Raw genomic sequence first — 21,581 nt, 5'->3', positions numbered from 1 at the left:
ATCCTGAAGTTTCACAGACAGAAGATAGATAAACTCTCTAGAAGAAGTATGTGGACTGTGACCCAGAGAGGTCAAGATTGCCATTTGAAGATGACAAGGGCAAGCCTTTTTTATTGATTTCAAACCTTCAAGAGAGGAAGTTTTTAGTTTTTATTTTTTTAAAGTCAAGTTCTTGCCATGTGGCCATCCTCCTGCTGCAGTTTGAGTCCTGGACGCAGCGGCTTAAAACTCACGTCTGGCACATGTACGTGTGCATGCCAAAAATCCCAAGAGGAGAATGGGGGAGAAGGGATTGTGGCAAGGCCATCCCTCCAGGGGAGATTTCTTGCTTTCTGTCTTTGTCTCTGTCTTTCTGGTGTGCAAATACATGCATCCTATAGTAAAAATCTCACTTAAAAATAAAAAGAATTGCAAATTTTCAGGGAGATGGGCCTATAGGTAAAGGCAAGGATTAAAATTCATTATTAGTCTTGTGTTTGAATCTCAGCTACGTTTACTTTTAGCAACAGCTCAGAACTTCTTACAGTTCAGTTTCTAAATATACATATTCTTTCAGCAAACATTCCCTGCCCTTTAATATGTGTTGCACAGCATGCTCTATAGTCTGAGCAGGATACAGAAATGACCTGGCCCTTCTGAGACAGGCAATCTGACTAGGAAAGCAGGCCAATATGCATGAAACAACAGGGGAAGTCAACAAGCCATGATGTGGGGAATCAGGTAGTAAGTCCTAAAGTTAAAAGAGGAGGGTGCTTTAGGCTGTGTCTGTGGCCCAGTAGTTAAGGGAGCCTGACTCTACATGGCCAACTCTGTGTTTCGAATTCCAGTCCTGGCAGCTTGAAAGACTCACTGGGCACCTGTGTGTGCATGCTCCAAGAGGAAGAGGGGAAAGAAGGAAGAAGAAGGAAAAGAAGAAGAAAAGGAGAAGAAGAATGCTTTGCGGACCAGCGTGGTTTTCAGAGGCTCTGTAGAAGAGACTTTGGAGCTGAACCTTAAAAGATGGATTTAGGTGGATGGAAGAAAGGAAGCAAAATGGACATTCCAGGTGAAGGGGTTTGGGGGTAAAGGTTGGGCTTCACACATTAATGACAATACGATGATAGTGAGTCCACATGACAGAGCTAGAAGGATTCAGGATAAAGGCACAAAGGCAACCATTCTTTAATTCAGTGAGTGGTTTTAAAAACCAACTATTTTGTGCCCAGCACACATCTAAATAACAAATCAGTGATGGCCAGACATTGTTCTCCTAGAACTTGCTGACAACTTCGGGAGAAATATGTTTGTAAAATATCCACCTTGATATACAGAAAATTACAGCCGTGCTGACTGCATTGAAGGATAGGTCTGTGGTTCTAGGAGGCAACGCATAGATTGGACTTAGCCTGGAAAGGCCTCTCCAGGAAAATGACATTTATGCCAAGAGCTGAAATAATAAGTAAGAATGAACAAAGGACTGTGGGAAGAACATGATGGCAGGGGGAAGGCATGTGTCCGACTATGTAGGAAGGAGCACAGGAGACAGACTTTAGGAAGGACGTGAGGCTGAGGTGGAGACAGCAAGATATACGAGTGGTATGAGATGAGGGCAGAGAGACAGGCAGAACTGAGAATACCAACATGACAGTTTGGGCATTCTATACTGATTCCCCTGACTGGTTTTCTGTGATGTACAGGGGTCTCTTTCTCTCTCCTCTCTCTCTCTCTCTCTCTCTGTGTGTGTGTGTGTGTGTGTGTGTGTGTGTGATGATCTGTTTTGAAAAGCGTACCTGGCAGATGAGGTAATGCCTATGTCACTGGACTCCCACATAGTCAACTGTGGTTCAAGTCCCGGACTTGGTGACTTAAGACTCACGTCAGGCATGTGTGTGTGAATGCCCCACATCCTGAGAGAATGGAGGAGACGGGATTGCAGTGTGGCCATTCTCCCTTGGGGGTGATTTCTCACTTTCTGTCTCTCTGACTCCCTCTGTCTCTCTGGCGAGCACATGTCCCCATACTAAAAATCTCTCTTAAAAAAATAGAATTGCTCCAAGATTACCCTGGCTGCTGTGTACATGATGGTTGGGAGTAGAGGGGACGTGCAGACAGCCTATGAGGAGGTTCCTGCAAACCACGGAGGCCTGGAAAGCTGGAAAGTTGGATGGCAGTGTTTACATGATGGAGTGGGAAACTGAAAGCTTAATAACGTTTTCTACCATGTGAACAGAAATAAGTATTTAAGAACTTAGTCTTGCAGATGGATTAGAGAATAAGGAAATCAGCTTAAAAAGCTGTGATGTTAAGGCACGAGAGAAGGGCTGAAAGGTTGGAGAAGGTGACGGAACCAAAGGAGAGAATGGATATGGAACATGGAATATCCTTACATCGGGAGGACCTGCTGACACTTACTGCATACTCATGACATTCGAGACACTCTGGGCCCTTCATTGCTTCTTACAACTACCCTTTAAGATAGGTATCATCTCCATTTTGCAAATGAGAAAACTGAGAAGGAAAGCAATTTGACAAACATAGCTCTGAAGTGGTAGAACCAGGGCCAGAACTCAAAACTGTCTACCATTAAAAACCAAGCATAGGAACCAGCAGTTAGCGTAATGGCTATGTCGTTGGACTCCCATGTTGTCGACCGTGGTTCAAGTCCCAGATCTGGTGGCTTTAAACTCATGCCGGGTGTGTGTGAGTGTATCCCCAAAATCCCAAGAGGAGAACAGAGGAGAAGGGATTGTGGTGTGGCCATCCCCTCTGGGTGGTGATTTCTCACTTTCTATCTCTCTGTCTCTCTGATGAACATACACACCCTATTGCAAAACTCTCCAAAAAAAAAAAGCCAGGCATAACTGCCTACACTACAAAGACTCTCTGGGCACTAAAGACTTGGTATTCAAGAAATAAAATGTAGCCGCTGAAAGTGACTGCACAGTTTAAAGACTAAGCAAAAGGAAAGCTGATACTTCCACGGATACTGATGTGGACATAGGAGGGGAGATGAAGATAGACATATCAGATGGTAAAGTTAATGTTTATCCCATCTTTGGAAACCTGGAGGAAAAAATAGAATGTCGTTTAAGATAGTTAGCACCTATGGCTGGATGAACCTACAGCCCAACACCAGGATCCCAGGAGCCCTCCCTGGCCCCAGGGAGCTCCGAGGTGGACTTCTGTTTTTAGCATGCATGCTCTGTTCAGAAGATGTTAGCCCTTCCTTCTGAACTAGCAGGAAAAGGCTCTCCTGAATGTTCTGAATAAACATCTACAGTTCTAAAGTGCAAATGATTATATATTCTTGCAAATTAAACAAGTTAAACAAGTGTTGAAAAGAAAACACCCTGTCTCACTCTTACCATCCCTCCCCTCAGAAAACAAAGCACTGACTTTGAGCAAATACTGAGCTATTTTAGCACTTAATTGGTCAACTGAGCATGTAGTACTTTGTAGGCAAAACCAAAATAATAGAAAACAATAAGAAACTACAAATGTAATCTGTATTACATTTCTCAAATGGTATCATCTTCTTACCTATGATAAAACAGGGTTATCTTTGCTATAGAATAACTGCGCAAATTATTTGGAATCTGATCCCCGAGGTGAGACTCTAAAGAAAATCGAACCAAACGTAATTTAAATTAGAAGCAGAAGTGAGAACATGTTCAACGTGTTTCACTGCACTGCACTTCCAGTCCTCTCTGGTCTTATTTCCCATTGATTTTTTTTGTCTTCTTTGACTGAACTACAACATTATAAGATCTATGGCCTTCTTTTTCTTTTTTTTTTCTTTTTTTTTTTTAAAAAAGATCTTTTTGCTATACGCTTTTTTTTTTTTTAAAAAGATTTTTTTGCTATACAGTTTGTGTGCTCGCCCGAGAGACAGAAAGTGACAGAGAGAAAGTGAGAAATACCTCCCAGGGAGGATGACCACACTGCAATTCCTTCTCCTCCATTCTCCTCTTGGAATTTTGGGCACACACCCAAACACACACACATATACACCTGGTGTGAGTTTTAAGGCTCCTGGTCCAGGACTCGAACCAAGGTTGACTATGTAGGAGTCCAGCAAAGTAACCATTATGCCATCTGCTGGTCTCAATTTTTCATCTTTTCTAGCCTACATCTTTTTTCTATTAGGTTTTGCTTGCCTTTTATGGCCACTGTGTTGACAGAAATATCCAGTATTTATACCCACTGTTTTCTGATACACCCACAAACGCTTGGTCCATCCTCAGCTTCACCAGACTCTTAACCCCAGGATACGCATCGTTCATCCCAAATTCTACCCAAAGTAGCCCTGCTGTGTGGTGTTGACACTTCCACCAAGGACTGAATTCCTAACAGGGAATTTCGAAACTATAAAAAGGTTGGAGAACTACTGTTCTATGTAAATTACTACCAGTTCATCCTCCCAGGACCTTGACTGAAGATGCTTAAGGTACTGTCAAGACAGAGTAATCTAGTGGCCCAACCCTGCTGGGCAGGCAAGCCCTGCTCTACAAGTGCATTTCCTTGGCCAAAGAAGGCCTGAACCAGGCATAGTGAATGGTGATGTCTCCATGGGGCCCCAACTGAGGCCAGGCAATATAAGGCAGGATGTTTTATATGCACATAGGCAAATAATATAAAAAGCCATTAATTAAATCTGAGGCAGTTGAGCAATCTCCCTGCCTGGAAAAGAGCCTGACACCCAGAGTTAAGAATGAAAGAGACAGCCAGCTACTAAAGAAAGCAAACTTGACCTTGATGATCTGCACTGCCGGGGAGAGGAGGAACTGCTGAGAAGTCCCAGGAAGGCCCATGGCTGCAGATCACAGTCCTGGGTAACCTGCCTGGTAACACAGGAACCCATCACTGGGTTGTGTCTGTGTCTTGCTGTGCAAAATGTGGTCTGTGGAATAAGTAGCAGCAGCAGCAGCTTCTGGGAGGTGAGCAGAAATGCAAAATCTTGAGCCCTGGATGCAACTCTAGATGAATACTTTGGCCTACTAAACAGCATTCTACTTACTCTTTCTAATTAGTCCCCAGTGTGTCGGATACGCCCTACAGTCACAGTGGGCGGGTACTACATTTTACAGCCTCACTACTGGATCAGCAGCCCTAGCCGTCACCTGGGAGCTGGTTGGAAGAGCACGGCCTCTACTCTTCCCTAGACCTACCAGATCAGTATCCACGTGTTGACAAGATCTCCAAGTGATTGCTATGCTCAATAACATGTGAGCCATGGTGATCCGATTCTCAGCCTTGGCTGCTCATGGGAATCGCCAGAGAATTTTAAAAAATGTGATGTCAGGACCAGCAGAGGGCGTAGTGGTGAGGTTGCTGGACTCCCACATGGCCAACTGCACTTTGAGTCCCAGACCTGGTGGCTTGAAACTCACATCGTGCACGTGTGCATGCATGCACAAAATCCCAGGAAGAGAACAGAGGAGAAGGGATTGAAGCACGGCCATCCTCCCTGGGGGTAGAGTTCTCACTGTCCCTCTAACTGTCTCTCTCTCTCTCTCTGTCTCTCTCTCTCTCCTGCAAGTGTAAGCGCCCTAAGGTAAAAAACCTCTAGGGAAAAAAAAACAACTAATGTCTGGATCCAATCCCTAGATCCCCAGGGATTCAAGCACTAGGGATTAACTGAGATGGTGTGGCCTGAATACCAAGATGTTTAAAAGCTCCAGGCAAATCTAATGAGCAGAAAATCTGAGTCCTCCTAGAGTGGTCACATGCTTAACTGGCTAGTTGCTTCCTAACTGGGTCTAGATTCAAAATGCTTGTTTTAATCCTTGGTTCAGATAACATTTGTAAATTATAATGCAACGATCCTCAGCCCTGACTACATGCCAGAATCACTGGGTGCCAGGGCCCCAAGAAGCCCAAATTGCCCCTTTGTACAAGTTAGGAAAAGCCACTCCCTTCTCCCAGAGGTTGCAGCCAGTCAGTCCCTACATGTAGGTCTTTTGGACAGAATGTAACCTGTTCAATTCCAAGTAGCACCTTTGCTAGGATAGTTATTTTCAAAGTGCTAATGCACAGTCCCTGGTCTAAGAAAAGTCTGGTGTCAATACTAAACAAACAAAAACAATTCTTATTATAAAAAAAATCTTCAATCATTTACAAAAGCAGAGAGAACAACAAACTCCATGCATCCATTACCCCACTGAGACATGGCCAAGCTTGCTTCATTTATATCGCCTCCACCTCCCTTTCCACCTTGTCTTACTCCCAAGAATTGCTAAGCACACTTGTGTAATATAGCATGCCTTCCATAATATGACACTATGACTTTTTTTTTTTTAATTTACTAAATGATGTTTGTGCTTTTCAGAGGAAAGAGACATAGAGAGAGAAAAAACGTGAGAAAGTATCCCCCACCCATGGCAGTTGGCCACGCTGCAATCCCATCTCCTCCATTTCTCCTCTTGGGATTTCAGGCATGTATGCACCCAGCATGTTTGTCAAGCCGCTGGGCCTGGGACTCGAATCATGCAATTGGCCAAGTAGAATAGAGTTGCCTTAACCACCACACTATTAGGTGACCCTATCTTGCCTCTTTTCAAAAGATGGACTTAAGGAGCCACCAGGTGGCATGGCAGTTAAGTTGTTGAACTTACACATTACAAACAGTGGTTCAAGTCCTGGACCTGGCAGCTTGCTTTCTTACTTTCCTTTCTCTCACCTGGTCAAGTTAAAAATTAATTAATCAATTAATTAGTTAATTTTTTCTTTCTTTATAAAAACTTGGATTAAAAAAATCAGAACCACAGTACAATTACCCTACCTAAGAGAAATTATTGATCATTTAATATAACAAATATATATAATGTCTATATTTTCCTATTATTTAAGTCAAGCAGAAATAACTTCATAAATTTTGAGTGGCTAATATTTTCCCTAAAATATTTTATTCTTTAATCTAGAGACAATCCCTTTCTTCTGCTCCCCTTCTCCTGACTCCTCCCCTCTTCTCCCGACTCCTCCCCTCTTCTCCTGATTCTTTTTTGTTATTCTTCTCTCCCTTCATCCCCCTCTCCCTGCAGTTTATTTACTTAAGAAAACAGGTTATTTTCCCCACAGAATCTTGCATTTTGAATTTTACTGATTACTCCCGTGCTGTCACTTAACATGTTCCTGTGTCCTCTGCATTTGCTGTGAGTGATAGTTAGGGCGACAGCAGAGACTGGCAAATGCTTTCTGTTAAGTGTCAGATTCAAGCTTTTATCAAGAATGTTATGTGCGTCCATCAGGTGGCATATGATGTCTGGCTGTCCTTCTTCTGAAACATTTGAAGTCCAGAGACTGGCAAATGCTTTCTGTTAAGTGTCAGATTCAAGCTTTTATCAAGAATGTTATGTGCGTCCATCAGGTGGCATATGATGTCTGGCTGTCCTTCTGAAACGTTTGAAGTCGCTGGTGACCATGCTTAGATCCACTATTTCATTAGGGACTGCAAAATGGTAAGTTCTCTATTCCTTTAGCACTTATTACCTGAAGTACTTTTTTAAAAATAAAGTTGACTTATTTCTTCAATGAGGGGAGAAAGAGAGAGAGAGCACCTCACAGGGTTCTGACACTGTGATCCACCACCAGCTTTCGGCCGGTCCTGGATCATAGGCAAACATGTACCCGAGGTAACTCAAGGAAGTCTCAGGACTTGAACCTCAAACCTTTCCAGGCGGCATCGTGTTCTACTGCTGGGCAGTCCTGATCTTGAAGTACTAAAATGAGAAACTTCCCCTATGAGTAATATAGTTACCTTGAGATAAATTTCATAAGGGAAAGGAGAATAAATGCTTGATTCTTTCCTCTCTCAACAATTTTTAAAATAATAAGTTGGCTATTTAGCATCCTCCAAAGGTTACTAATTAAGGATTTTTTTATCTTTAGTATACTTATGAATGCTTGCATTTAAACACTATTTAATACTTGCGCTCTATTGTGGTTATTAGTCTTATTGATGCTTCAATTACCCCACAGTAGCCAGTGGGAGCCTCTTCAGGTTGGCCCCTGAGTCCTTCAGATACACCCTCAACAGTCCTTGAGAACAACCTTGCCATGCTGTTATGTCTAGATATTCCAGTCTCGTCTTGTACAGTCCCTGCTCTAGACCTGCAATCAGCTATTTTTAGGGGAGCTCAGCGCTACTTGATTAGTTTCTAGACTATCTCGGTGGAAATATTAGGAAATGTGTATATTTTAACAGATAAGATTTATCATGAATTCATACTCATTCATATTGATACTTCCAGTTCTAACTTGAATTAATCTCTCTAGCTTGCTTCTATTTCTCATTTCTCCCAAGCTGAAAATCTTTGTTCCTGAAGACACCTACGCAATGACTCAGTTGCTTTATTCTCCCCACAATTCTAGCCAAGATGGAGCAGACTGGACTGAAGACCACTGGAGGTGAGTTATAAATTTTAAGAACGGACAAGGGTCTTCTCATTTTCCGACTCCACTGGGTATCCTGCTGGGTCTTAAGGCATTAGTGAGTAGGCACAATCATCCCTGAGTCCTTCAAACTGAAGGCATAGGGCCCTGGATTTCGGGAAAAGTTGCGGAGAGAAAAGTGAATCAGATGCATTTTAAGTGCTGTCATCACTGGTACTTCCGTAGCGTTGGTGCAGACTGACTGTGTCAAAGGCTAGCTGGCCACCGCTCTATGACTATATAGGGGATGAAAAATCCACTTCTGAACAAAAGTTATTGCTAACAAAAGATTATGCTAGAAGCGGGAGAAAGCAGAGATTAGAAACATTTCTTATTTAGGTTTATATGGGAGCAGAAGAGCTTCTTTCTATATTCATACAGAAATATGTTACTATATCAACACATTAATGTAGTATATCAACACATATCAGTAAATAATAGAAAAACTATAAAACATGTAAGATGTCTTCTGTATTCAAGAATTACACATTGAACACCTCTCATGTGTCAGGCACTCAGTTAGACTCCAAGAAATCAAAGATAAATAAAACATACTTACTGCCTTGGGGGTATAGACAGATAAGATGAATTAAAAGCTATTTAAAAGGCAACAATATGAGGGGAAAAGTGAGTCAAGCAGAGAGAAAGGGAAGATTAATTCTAGACAGGGAAAATTAAGGAAGGTTTCTATGGAGAAGCTGACTTCTCAGTTCAGTGAAGAGGAATAGGAAACATCTTAATATCCCAAACTCAAGATTTCTTTAGCACATAGAAGGTGAGGCTTGCCTTCCAGGTCAGGAGGGTACATATCACCAGGTATGAACCAATGTTGGGGAGATGCCTGAAGCCTGGACAGCTTCTGTGGACCAGCAGCAGAGCCCTGGGGCTCAGGTCTCTCCTTTCCCAGACCTTCAGCCCTAAAATAGTACACAGGGCCTGTTCTTCCTTAAGGATCCACACCAGATGTCTCATAGACCCCATGAGCTTTTACTAACAGGAAAAAAAACAAAAAACAAAAAACATGGTGTTTTTCGTGTGTGTGTGTGTGTGTGTGTGTGTGTGGAGAGAGAGGTTTTTGCTATAGGGCGCGTGCGCTTGCCAGAAAGACAGAGAGAGACAGAGAGACAGAAAGCAAGAAATCACCCCCCAGGGGCGATAGCCACACCACAATCCCTTCTCCTCCATTCTCCTCTCGGGATCTCAGACACGCATGCACACGCGCCCGGTGTGAGTTTAAGCCACCAGGTCCAGGACTCGAACCATGGTCGACTACATGGTAGTTCAGCGACAGAGCCATTATGCTAACTGCTGGTCCCAAGCATGGTATTTTTCATAGGAGCATTTACTCTGCTTCCTTACCCAAGTTGAAAACAGAGATGAGTCAATTCCCCTTGGGTTCCCTTCCCTATGCTCCCCAAACATCTCCTGCCATTCCCATCCATCCCTGTTTTTATTCTCTTAGACTAAGAACAGAAGGCAAGAACTCTGGGGAGAGACGCTGCCACAATACAGAGGAAGGCAGACAAGGGACAGGGCAGGGGAATTTACCGAAATAATTCTCCTTTCTATTAGAGGAGGAAGGAAGTAGAACAAGGAAGGAAGGCAAAACGGAAAGCCTAAGAAATGAGAAGAGAAGACGATTTGCTTTAAGGACATGCGCTGATGGAAAATCACTGAGTGGGAGAGAGTCGCAGCTACCTTTGCAACAGACACTTTCATCTCATAAAACTGGGATTTCCGTGCAAATAAGCTCGTGTACCACCTGGATTATTCGGAATGTCATTTTAATGAGGCTCTAAAAATCAAGTCACGAGTAGTTTTTTTCATGGGAGATTCGAGCTTCTGTCTTTTAAGAATATATGTATCGGTATTCATGATACAACATGGAAATATCAACAGAGAAATAGCTGAGGTCTCCTTGAGTTCTGCTTTGGTCTCTGTGAGTTCTGTCTCTTGGTCCTATTTGTCCCCACTACCCATAGGATAAATCTTGCTCTCTAACCTCCGAGGAGGTAGCATTTCTTTTGTTTACCTTTGGGATTCTTTCCTTTCCCCCGTCTCCTTTTTTGGATGTGTAAGTATAGACACCACTGATGTCAGGCAGCAAAGTATAACCACGCTGTCTGCGTTTCTCATCAAAGAGCCTCTCCTATTTCCTGAATCACGAGTGAGCTTATGCTTCATTGAATCCTTTAAGGGAAAAGGAAACCTTACAGGGAAAGTTCACTGGCAGCATCACTGTGCCGAGGTTTAAGTATTTGATGAGACTTGTTTTAAAACTATGAAATCGGAGTGTTTCCACTAGGTTGGCTCAAACCATTTGTGCCTTCTGCCTTTCAGGGACAAGAGTACTGGAGGGGAAGGGGTTGTGATGGCCACTTCCTGGGGCTGTATCAAAAATGACTACCAGGGCCGGCGGGTGGCGTGGTGATTAAGGGCACTGGACTCCTACGTGGCTGACCATGGTTCAAGTTACAGACCCTGGGGGCTTGATTTATCACTTTTCCTCTCTCTCTCTCTCTCTTTCTCTCTCTCTCTCTCTCTCTCTCTCTCGCACCATACACACACACACACACACACACACACACACATACTCTGTCCCTCTCTGGTTAAATTAAAATAAACAAATAAAGCTAAATAAAATAATTATTTTTAAAAAGTGACTACCAGCAGGGACAATTATGCTAAGTTATATTAACATAACTGCCACCAAATTACGTTAACCAGGGTAAAAAATTTTCTTTCTGCCTGGTTGACTAGTCTCTTTGTTACTTAGTTTCTGTATGTATGAATAGAAATATTATTAGCACCTAACGTCTAGAAGATCGTAGTGTGCTGAAGATTTAAAAAGAAATCTTAAAAATATTTCATTTGACCCACACCGATGATAAACATCTTGGCCTCTGATGGTTAAGTGACTTCTTCTGATTGGCAAAGCTCAGTTTAGGGGGGCTTGTTAAAGATAAATCTAACGGAACATTGAAACGGGGTCCTCTAAAAGAGGTTAAAATATATACATTTTGAATTCAAGATACATAAAGATATCCTTAGGAAAATATGTAATCATACCAAAAGAACTTTCCATTAGTGGTCTGAGAATACTGGCCACAGAAATAAAGACGAGGAAATTAGAATCAAAGAGATATCCTCAATTTAGCGTCATAAGCAGTGACCATAACCTTTAAGAGAAGATAGAGCTTACAGCATAAAGTCAAGGAAGTATAACAGGTAACTCTATGATGTGTTTTTTATTACCAAAGGATTCCTATATATAGAATACCATACCTTTTTAATTTCAGATTTCAAATTACAAGGGTTACTCTGTTGGCTGAACAGGGATTTCTTGAATCTCTCTATAACCCTTCTTTTCAAATTGTGGTGCAAAGCCGGAGGAAGCTACATAAAATAAGAAAACAGTCATTATAACCAAACTTGCTAATACTGCCCTGCTGACTAACAGGAACATTTATTCAGGGTTATTCCAACAATATTCACTCCACAGGACTAAATAAGAATTTAAATTTTACTGCAAATACAAATAGGATGACTATATGCTATCATTTGTTACCCTTTGATCCAGAGGGAGTAAAATTTTATATTATTTGTTAACTGCATGTACATATTAAGTTTTGTAGAGAAGAGCCTCATCTAGGATGGGTATATTTTATCAGATGTTTAAGTACTATGGCATGTCCAGACCATGCTAAACACCTCAGTCATGATAGACAGATGTCTGTTTATGAGTACTCCAGAGAATTCTGCTAGAGATAGATTGGATTTTAGGGGCCAATCTTATCCAGAAGAAAGAGAGAATGGATTTGTATCTATTAGATTGTTGGGAAAGTCATGACATATTTTTCTGTGTTTTTCTATGCAAAAACATGTCATGACCTTCCCAACAACTCAATATTAGGTTTAGGTCAGAATAAGTTAGATTTAATAAGTGAGTAGAGAAATCACTGTAGAATGGTGGAAAATACGGCAATTAGATAAAAATAGGAGTTTTAAACAACTAATCGACGGACCAACAGATGGCGTAATGGTTGTGTTGCAGGACTCCTATATAGTTGACCACAGTTCAAGTCCCAGACCCAGAGGCTTAAAACTCACACAGTCATGTGTTCATATGTGCCTAAAATCCCAAGAGAAAAATGGAGGAGAAAGGATTGCAGTATGATCATACCCCTGGGGAGTGATTTCTCGTTTTCTGTCTCTCTGTCTCTGTCTTTCTGGTGGTACACATGCCCTATAGCAAAAATATCTCTCTCTCTCTCTCTCTGTTAAAAAAAATCTAATCAGTAGTGCTTTGCAAGTTGGAGCTACACAAGGAAATCAAAGGTCTTGGAAACTACAGAGGATAAGGCAAATTTTGAAAGGAAGATAACCAAGAAGAAATAGGATCTGAATTACAAGGGTCTTAGGGTCAAAATAGTATTTGACTTTGTTCAAATTACCAAGAAGAGAACATGAAAGGGAGAAGGAGGGACTGATAAGAAGAAAAATGGCCAAGTAGGAAGGGGAAAGTAGCAGAAGGAGTTCTCAAGACTGAAGAGACAGAAACGTGAGTCAAGGGCTAGCCCCATAGCACAGCAGATAAATGCCGTGCATAGGACGTCAATCCCACGTGACTGATCATGATTCAAATCCTGGAAAACACGCCGGGCGCGTGTGTGCTCATGCCCAAAATCCTGACAGAGAGGAGAAGTAGCGGGAAAAGGACTGTGCTGTGACCACGCCCCACTGGGGGCACTTTCTCTCCCTTTTTTGATCTCTCTGTCTCTGTGTTGAGTTCACACACCTTCTTGCAATTAATTAAAAAAATGACAAAATGATTTTCAAAGATAAAATAATAACAATTAAAAACTTGGATTACAAGAAAAAGAATGTGTCAGGGATAATTATTATCCTATTCCGGCTTTATTTTCTAGGCACTTTTACAGTTTTGACTGGTGTCATGTGACTACTTTTGGCCAATAAAAATGATGTGTGTCACTACGAGCAAGTAGGCAATTCAAAGCTACTGTGTTTGCTCCGTCTCCAACTCTGTCCATTCCTCCTGCAAGGAGCTTAGAGTCCACTCTCCCAGAGGGCATGGACACAGTCAAAGCAGGGCCACTTGAGCGGCCCAACTCTGAGTGAGACATAAACCTCAACAGTGTCGGGACCAGCAGATGGCGTAATGGCTATGTCACTGGACTCCCATGTAGTCAACCATGGTTTCAGTCCTGGACCCGGTGACTTAAACTCATGCCAGGCACATGTGCATGTGTGTCCAAGATCCCGAGAGGAGAATGGAGGAGAAGGGATTGCAGTGTGGCCATCCCCCCCTGAGGGGTGATTTCTTACTTTCTGTCTCTCTGTCTCTCTCTGTCTTCCTGGCAAGTGCATGTACTTTACAGAAAAAAAAAAACAAACAAACAAACAAACAAAAAAAAACTTCTCAAAAAAAAATAGTGTCAAGCCAGGGTGTATCCGCTGGTGTGGTATCCTGATTATCCCAGTTAACACAAGGAACATGTATTCACTCGCATTTCATGGAACCAGGAGTATATATAAAAGATAATAACAGAACAAAGAATAGGGTCTATGGGGACTCATGACAGCTGATTGTACATACAGCCAAAGAACAACTGCTCATCACTCCAAACACAATAGGAAGTAGGGCCCTTTATGAAGCACTGTAATTGCATACAATGGAAAAACAATGCAATTGCAAACTGTTTTAAAATTGCATCTTTACTCCTAGTGCTTGAGTCACAGTAAGTTTAATTAGGGAAGAAATAAGGCTTCTGGAGATACTGAGGCCCTCTGGTTTACTTTGAAAGGTTTTGTAGGTTGACAACACCAAGTCTTGTTTGATGTCAGCATTGTAGTTTTCTTTTACCTTGATCCGCATGTGATTCCTCTCTCTACCCACCACGGGTAGTCATAATTATTGTTGGCTTTTCATATAGAATGAGAGGGGAATTTCAAGAAATGCAGAAGAGAGAGAGAGATGTCTCCACATTAGGGAGCAAATAGTGGGAAGACAGATGAGAAGGGAAATGAATATAAATAATAAATGTGTACATGAGAGAACAGTAGAAGGAGAATACGCTTGACTTAGAGCCAGAATAGACAATGAAGGGAAGGGCAGGTGCGTACTTCAATGATGAGACTGGGAAAAGGCCTGGAAAGACACCAAGATTATTGAAAATTCTCTCCTGGTGTAGCTGTGTAGCTGCCATTTCTCCAGCTCAAACACTAGAGGGCAGTGGTGGCCCGGGACCATCTAGCTGCTGGGTGACTGCCCCATGGCATAGACAAAAAGGCAGCAAGCTTTGTCTGCTGTGAGCACATCAAACACCAGTGGTCTCAAAGACCTTCGGTGGGAACTCAGCCCAGAATGGCAGTTAGCAGCATTAGATTATTAATTCAGATACTCTGAAACGTCTTGCAACTTATTAATTTGATAAGCCTCTAGTTATAATTACTTTTCCTGTTCCTGATGACCTGAATTAATCCTCGTTAAAAACTCGATGGAGTAAAAGTCAACATCTAGTCAACGAAGAATCATACACAGGGCAGTATAAGAAAACCATTGCACCTTACTAGATGTCCTTCCACAATGGCCAGCCCCCTGTCTTCCATTTTCACGCAGTATTGGACACAGCATGTTGATTCACACACAGTTAAATTGCAGGTGATAAAAGCCTAATAATACATTATATATAAGGACTATAATACTAAGAATAGGATATTAAAACCTATGATTCACACGTGCCAGGCACGCAAATACTCCTTTCTGTGCACTCTCTCACTTTTTTCCCCACAACGAACTTACAAAAGAAAGCAGCATTCTTTTATAAGTGGGGAAATTGGTTATGTAACGTGCTCTTTGTGAGCTAGTGCATCTTCGAACGTCACCACTACCCTAGAACAAAACCATCCCCACCGGCGCTACCGCAGTGCAGCACTGTATACTCATAAACATTCCCGCAGACTTCACTTCCTGGGAGGCTCACAGGAGTCCTGCAAGCCCCAGCTTTCTACTGAGGAAGGAACAGATTCTAGAGACGATGGTGATTTCTCAAATGATCCTTTCGATAGGTAAACACTTGTATTTTGTTTGTTTGCTTTAACTCTGCTAAAGTGACAAGGGGAAAAAAAAATGAAATCCAATCGGTATTGCACTAGGCTTCTTCAAACACTCGTAGTCTATAAATTCCTTCTAAAGAACTGTCTGCATTCTCTAGTATCTCCAGGAATACATCAGAAGAATATCTAAACTTCATGGGACTCCACTTAATAAACAGCGACTCAAATTAATATCTGGTTCTATTTTAGAAGTTATTTGGAGTCCAGCCCATGGCCTGATGGTTAAGAAGCTGGATCCCACATGGCTGACCACATGGCTCAAGTCCTGGACCAGGCAACTTGAAAAACGCACTGGATATGTGTGCACGAGTGTCCAAAATCCCAAAAAGAGTGAGAGATGAGTAGAAGAGATTGTGGTATGACATTCCCCATAGGGGGTACTTTTCCCTTTCCCATTCTGTCTCTGTTGAGTGCACATGTCCTCTGGCAAATTAAAAAAAAAAAAAATTTAAATTATTTTGACTTAATACTACTTAAGAGACTTCCCTAAGTGCTAAAACAAAATATTCAAAGACTATCAGCAAAACAATCATCATCAGCTGATGACTGTCATCCGAGGACAGCACATTGCTATTCTTAATCACATTCATTTTCTTCCTATTGGCAACAACTGTGGTTGTTCAAAATGGACAGTCCAAAAGAGTTCCAACCAAACTACCTTAAGATGCTAGATGCTGACTTTCAACGATGTATTTAACAAAAAAAGACAACATGATATAGAGTTATACCCAATCCTTAATTTGATTGTGCTGGTCTTACCTAAGACACATGGTCACATATAACAACACAGAACGTTATATGCAATAATATATTGGTTTATACTAAAAAGTAGCGTATAGAGACCAGCAGATGGAGTAATGTTTACGTCTCTGGACTTACATAGTCAACCTCAATTTGAGTCCCAGACCTGGTGGCTTAAAACTCACTTGGCACATGTGCGTGCGTGCCCTAGATCCCTAGAGGAGAATGGAGGAGAAGGGATTGTGGCGTGACCATCCCCCCAGGGGGTGACTTCTCGCTTTCTGTCTCTATATCTCTCTCTGTCTGACAAGTGCACATGCCCTATAGCGAAAACCTCTCAAAAAAAAAAAAAAATCCCAAGAGGAGAATGTTGGAGAAGGGATTGGGGCATGGTCATTCCCACTAGGGGATGATTTTTCACTTTCTGTTTCTCTCTCTGGCATGAGCACATGTCCTATAACAAAAATCTCACTCTTAAAAAAAAAGGCGGGAACCAGCAGTTAGCGTAATGGCTATGTCGCTGGACTCCCACGTAGTCAACGGCGGTTCACGTCCCGGACCTGGTGGCTTAAAACTCACTTGGCACATGTGCGTGCGTGCCCAAGATCCCTAGAGGAGAATGGAGGAGAAGGGATTGTGGCGTGACCATCCCCCCAGGGGGTGACTTCTCGCTTTCTGTCTCTATATCTCTCTCTGTCTGACAAGTGCACGTGCCCTATAGCGAAAACCTCTCAAAAAAAAAAAAAAAATCCCAAGAGGAGAATGTTGGAGAAGGGATTGGGGCATGGTCATTCCCACTAGGGGATGATTTTTCACTTTCTGTTTCTCTCTCTGGCATGAGCACATGTCCTATAACAAAAATCTCACTCTTAAAAAAAAAAAAATAGATTTTGGTCTCCAGAAATGGAAATGAACCACTGATTTCATTCTTCACTTGCTGGTCTTAAGATTGCCATTTCAGTTTTCATGGAAACAGGTGTCAAATCAGTGATGGCAGGGTAAGGGTTTTACCATCCTGCCTTCTAGAATAGTTGCTTTTAGATGATTTCCCCAGATCTGTCTCCATGGAAACTGAACAGGAAAGGCCACCATCAGCCAAAAGTAAGAAGCTCCCTCTGTAAGTTCATCTGCTGGTTGTCACAGGGTATCTGGCCCGATCATTCGAGGTGACCTCCCAACTGAAGTCTGTGAGAGTTTGACTAGGAAATAAACATGTGAGCAAGAGGTAGTTTTTTTTTTGTTTGTTTGTTCGTTCTGTCTACTCAGTCTTTCTTCCAGAAGTTTTCCTTTGTGAGAGCAGACAGAGCATCTTGCATACACCCTCATCTGGATCTCCTGGTTACTTATAGCAAGTGCGTTAGTGTATGTTTAGACTTATGTTTTTCTTCCTTATTTGAAAGGCGTTGACTTTGTTTAGTGCTGTAAGTTAAAGTTCCCTGGAGTAGAATCTTTCTTTACTAGGTGCAAAGTCTAAACTTTAAAGAATCCTGATCACGCATTTTAAAAACCACAATAGTTAGATCCAGACTTGTAGCAAGGAATACCATCTTGCCAAAAAACATGAACTCATTTTTTATCCTGGCGGCTTAAGAGCATAATAATAAGATATCTGTAATAGTTTCATTCTTGCTTTAAAATACTTTGAAATGCAATAAAGAAATGGACTACTCCCATTAAAAAGTTCTTTATTACATAAAAATGACTAAGATGGGCATGTGGAAACTGTATTTAAATTTCAAAGGATGTTTTTCTCCATTTAACAGTTAATAGCTGGGGTAACTAAAAAGCTATTTAAACCTATTTCCATAACAGTGAAGTTAAGAATGCATTTCCCATATTGCTGCATCAGTATTTAAATGGAAATGCAGTTTTAATATAATATCTTTACGCAATATAGATACGGCATATATTTTGATCAATTAACCAAGCTCCTTCCCACGGTATTTCTTGGTACCCCCCCCTTAACCTCTTTTATTTAATCAATTAGATAATTCTGTGTGATTACCTAAGAAAAAAGTTGACAGCAAGAAATAGAAGAAAAAGTAATCAATTTTAGACTTTTACATCTCAAAAAAAAAGCATCCATTAGGGTGGCTGAAAGAACATTAGGTTTTGGGCAAAACTTTATCAATAAGAGCCAGACTCCTAAGCCCAGTCTAATGAAGACTCCCCAGGTCAGAGGGAGAGGTCAAAGAGAAAGCAATGAGAACTTAGTTGGGGAAGTATCAAAGAGAGAGTTCCTTGTCTGGACTCCCAGATTATGTGGGTCAGTTATCAGTGCCCGTCAGCTCTGAGAACACACTTATTTCTCTCCTTGGGATACTGGAAACTTTCTCCTTGCCAGCACGGAGCATGCTAAGCTATTTCCGTAGAGGACACTGGAAGGAGGCTGGAGAAGGTCAGTAGCTCTTGTCTTTCTGGTCTCTGCTTGCCTTGTTCTAGAAGCAGCAGGCAGCAATCAACACATGGGGTACCCTAGTGGTTGGTGCTCACTCCCAGTCAGATTCAGAGGCACCCACCGTGCAGGCTGCTTCCCAGAAAGTTCATGGAGCAACACATGCCAGTGGGTGGCCTCCCTGGTCCCATACATCACCCTCCAGCGCTGATTCCCAGCAAGTTCCACAGCGCGCTGCCTCACTAGATGGCTTGCCCCATCGCACAGGGAAGCTTGGCTCGAAGTTTCTCTGGCAGAGTCCCTTAACACATTTCTATGGCCTCCAGTGAGGTCTGGCCCTCCACCCAGGGTGAGGATATCCTCTTCCATCTGTGTTCCTTTCTTGGGTGCTCTGCCTTGGTCCCACAGGTCATGCTTTCCCTATCTGCTTTTCCTATATCCTTTAGATTTCTCTGCCACTCCTTAGTAGATACTACCCTGTTATAGTTAATAATTCTTTCTTTTTTTTTTTTTTTGGAGAGGTTTTTGCTATAGGGCGCGTGCGCTCGCCAGAAAGACAAAGAGAGGCAGAGAGACAGAAAGTGAGAAATTATCCCCCAGGGGGGATGGTCACACTGCAATCCCTTCTCCTCCATTCTCCTCTTGGGATCTTGGGCACGCACGCACATGCACCCAGTGTGAGTTTAAGCCACCGGGTCCGAGACTTGAACCATGGTTGACTACATGGGAGTCCAGCGATATAGCCATTACACTAACTGCTGGTCCCAATAATTTAGATCTTCCCTGTCGAGATGACTGCATGATTTCTGGCTGGGTCCTCACTGGTACAGACACAAGTTTCAGGAACACACCAGGAGAAGAACCCACACAGATAGATTCAAGAACTGGTTTGATTGTGCCCTTGGAACTGAGCCCAGTGCCGAGTGTGGTTCATTTTGGGTTTTGTCAGTAGAACATGGGATGCCAGTAAGCCATGGCATATCATAGTACCATAGTCAGGTTTTCACCTTGATGGAGCACTGACCGGAGCAAGGGCAGTTGGAGAGCCCATAGCTGCTGTTCCCGACTGCTCGGTGGGACTAAAGGCTCAAGGACTGTGGCATGGGATGGACGCTTCTGAGTACAAACGGCAATTACAGAAAAAAATAAATGAAAATAACAAGCTTAGATCTTTCGACTCTCAAGTCAAGTCTGAGACCTGGGGAGATTCCATGAGAACACTAAAAAACTCTTGCTTTGTATTGGCAGATGTGACTGATGATCAAATGCAAAACCTAACTGGGCAGGTAGCCACATTACAATGTTGGTGAACTCACATGAACTCACAGTTCATCAAATTTCTCACATGAAAGTTAGAAAAAAGAATAGGGTCCTAAAACTTGGGGTAGGGACCTCTCATGGAACCCAGATGAAACTTTCAATCTTGAAACTCAAGACCCTTTGAGCCCTTATGACTAGAAGAAGTTGTTCATTACTTTGAGAAGATAAGTCTTCCTTTGATAGTAAGCTCTATAATGAGGTCATCTGGGACAGATGTCTTTTTTGTTTGTTTGTTTTTGTCTTTTTTTTTTTTTTGAGAGAGAGAGATTTCTGCTATTGGGCACATGCACTCACCAGTGAGAGAGAGACAAAAAGTGAGAAATCACCCCCCAGGGGTATGGCCATGCTGCAATCCCTTCTCCTCCATTTTCCTCTCGGGATCTTGGGCACTTACGCACACGCGCCTGGTGTGAGTTTTAAGCTTCTAGGTCCAAGACTTGAACCGCAGTCAACTACATGGGAGTCCAGTGACATAACCATTAGGCCATCTGCTGATCCTGGGACAAGTATCTTTAAAAGGGATTCTCATTCCTCCTAAGAACCACGATGATGAGAATAAAATCCATAATTAGGATTATATCTCAATATGTTCCAGGGGACAATAGCTTACTCACCAACAGAAGTGCAAGATTTGGCTATTACATATCAGCAGCTTCTAGAACACAGAGAACATCTGAGGAGTGAGGTCTAAGGGTGTTTTTTCCAGGCTAGAACACAGCACTACACCAGGCTGAAGTCATCGTGGGGTATATGTATTAGAGACTCCAGATTTAATGTGTTAGTTCATGCAGCTGGAGGTAGTAGGCTAATTGATCGGTCGACTAAAACTTCACTCAATGGCAGCTAGGGTTTAGTGAGGGCAAAATATCAGAGCTTCTCTAGGGTAGGGGATTCAAAGGTTCAGAGAGACAGGAACATTGGGGTAGGTTTACCAGGTGTGACCTCTACGCCCCCTCCCCATTCACATTCACCCGGAAGCTGGCCCAGCATGTGGTGTGATGGTTAAGGCAGCTGGGTCCCACATGGCCAACTGCGCAATTTGAGTCATGGATCTGGCAACTTGAGGAACACTCCGGGCGTGTGTGTGCGAGTACCCAAAATCTCAAAGGGAGCAAAAGGTAGAGGAGAAGGGATTGTAGCATGATCACACCTCGTGGGAGGCACTTTTTCACTTTCCCTCTTCTGCAATCTTAGCACCAAACTTGCATTTAAGATGAAATAAAAAGCTAGAACACTGACCTGGGTGATGTAGATAATTTTGTGCAGCTGAATTAATATCTGTTGAATAGGATCACTGATCTGACGCACTTTCCTCTGGGACACGGCAATTCCTGCGGACGCTGTGGGTGATCAATTCTTCGGTTAGTCAAGTTGTCTTTCAAAAGTACTATTAGTGGAAAATGGGAAAATTCTGGGGAAAAAAATTAAGCAAAGACTCTAATCTTACCAATGAGATGTAACATTTCACTATTTATATGGAGTACACTATTCTCTCCCTACTTTGTCCAGACTTGTCAGTAACGTACTGGTGTTATCTGTCCTAACATTTGGAAAGCTGCCTAATCTCTTCAATATTTTG

At 42.3% G+C, this 21,581-nt stretch overlaps 1 protein-coding gene across 5 annotated transcripts in view; it reads right to left on the bottom strand.

Moving 5' to 3' along the window:
* NEK10 (NIMA related kinase 10) overlaps positions 1–21,581 on the bottom strand; it is a 225,545-nt gene that overhangs the window by 10,612 nt on the left and 193,352 nt on the right. For all 5 annotated transcript variants that reach the window (XM_006153310.3, XM_006153312.3, XM_006153311.3 and 2 more), the window contains 2 exons: positions 21,242–21,342; positions 11,695–11,805 (listed from right to left, as the gene is read on the bottom strand). In XM_006153310.3, the coding sequence (XP_006153372.1) occupies positions 11,695–11,805; positions 21,242–21,342 (212 nt within the window). The remainder of the gene's footprint in view (positions 1–11,694; positions 11,806–21,241; positions 21,343–21,581) is intronic.

This window comes from Tupaia chinensis, unplaced genomic scaffold (genome assembly GCF_000334495.1).
Source record: "Tupaia chinensis unplaced genomic scaffold, TupChi_1.0 Scaffold000368_1, whole genome shotgun sequence".
Classification (NCBI taxonomy): Eukaryota; Metazoa; Chordata; class Mammalia; order Scandentia; family Tupaiidae; genus Tupaia; species Tupaia belangeri.
Note: the sequence above shows the minus strand (reverse complement) of the source record. Positions and strands in the feature narration are given on the sequence as shown.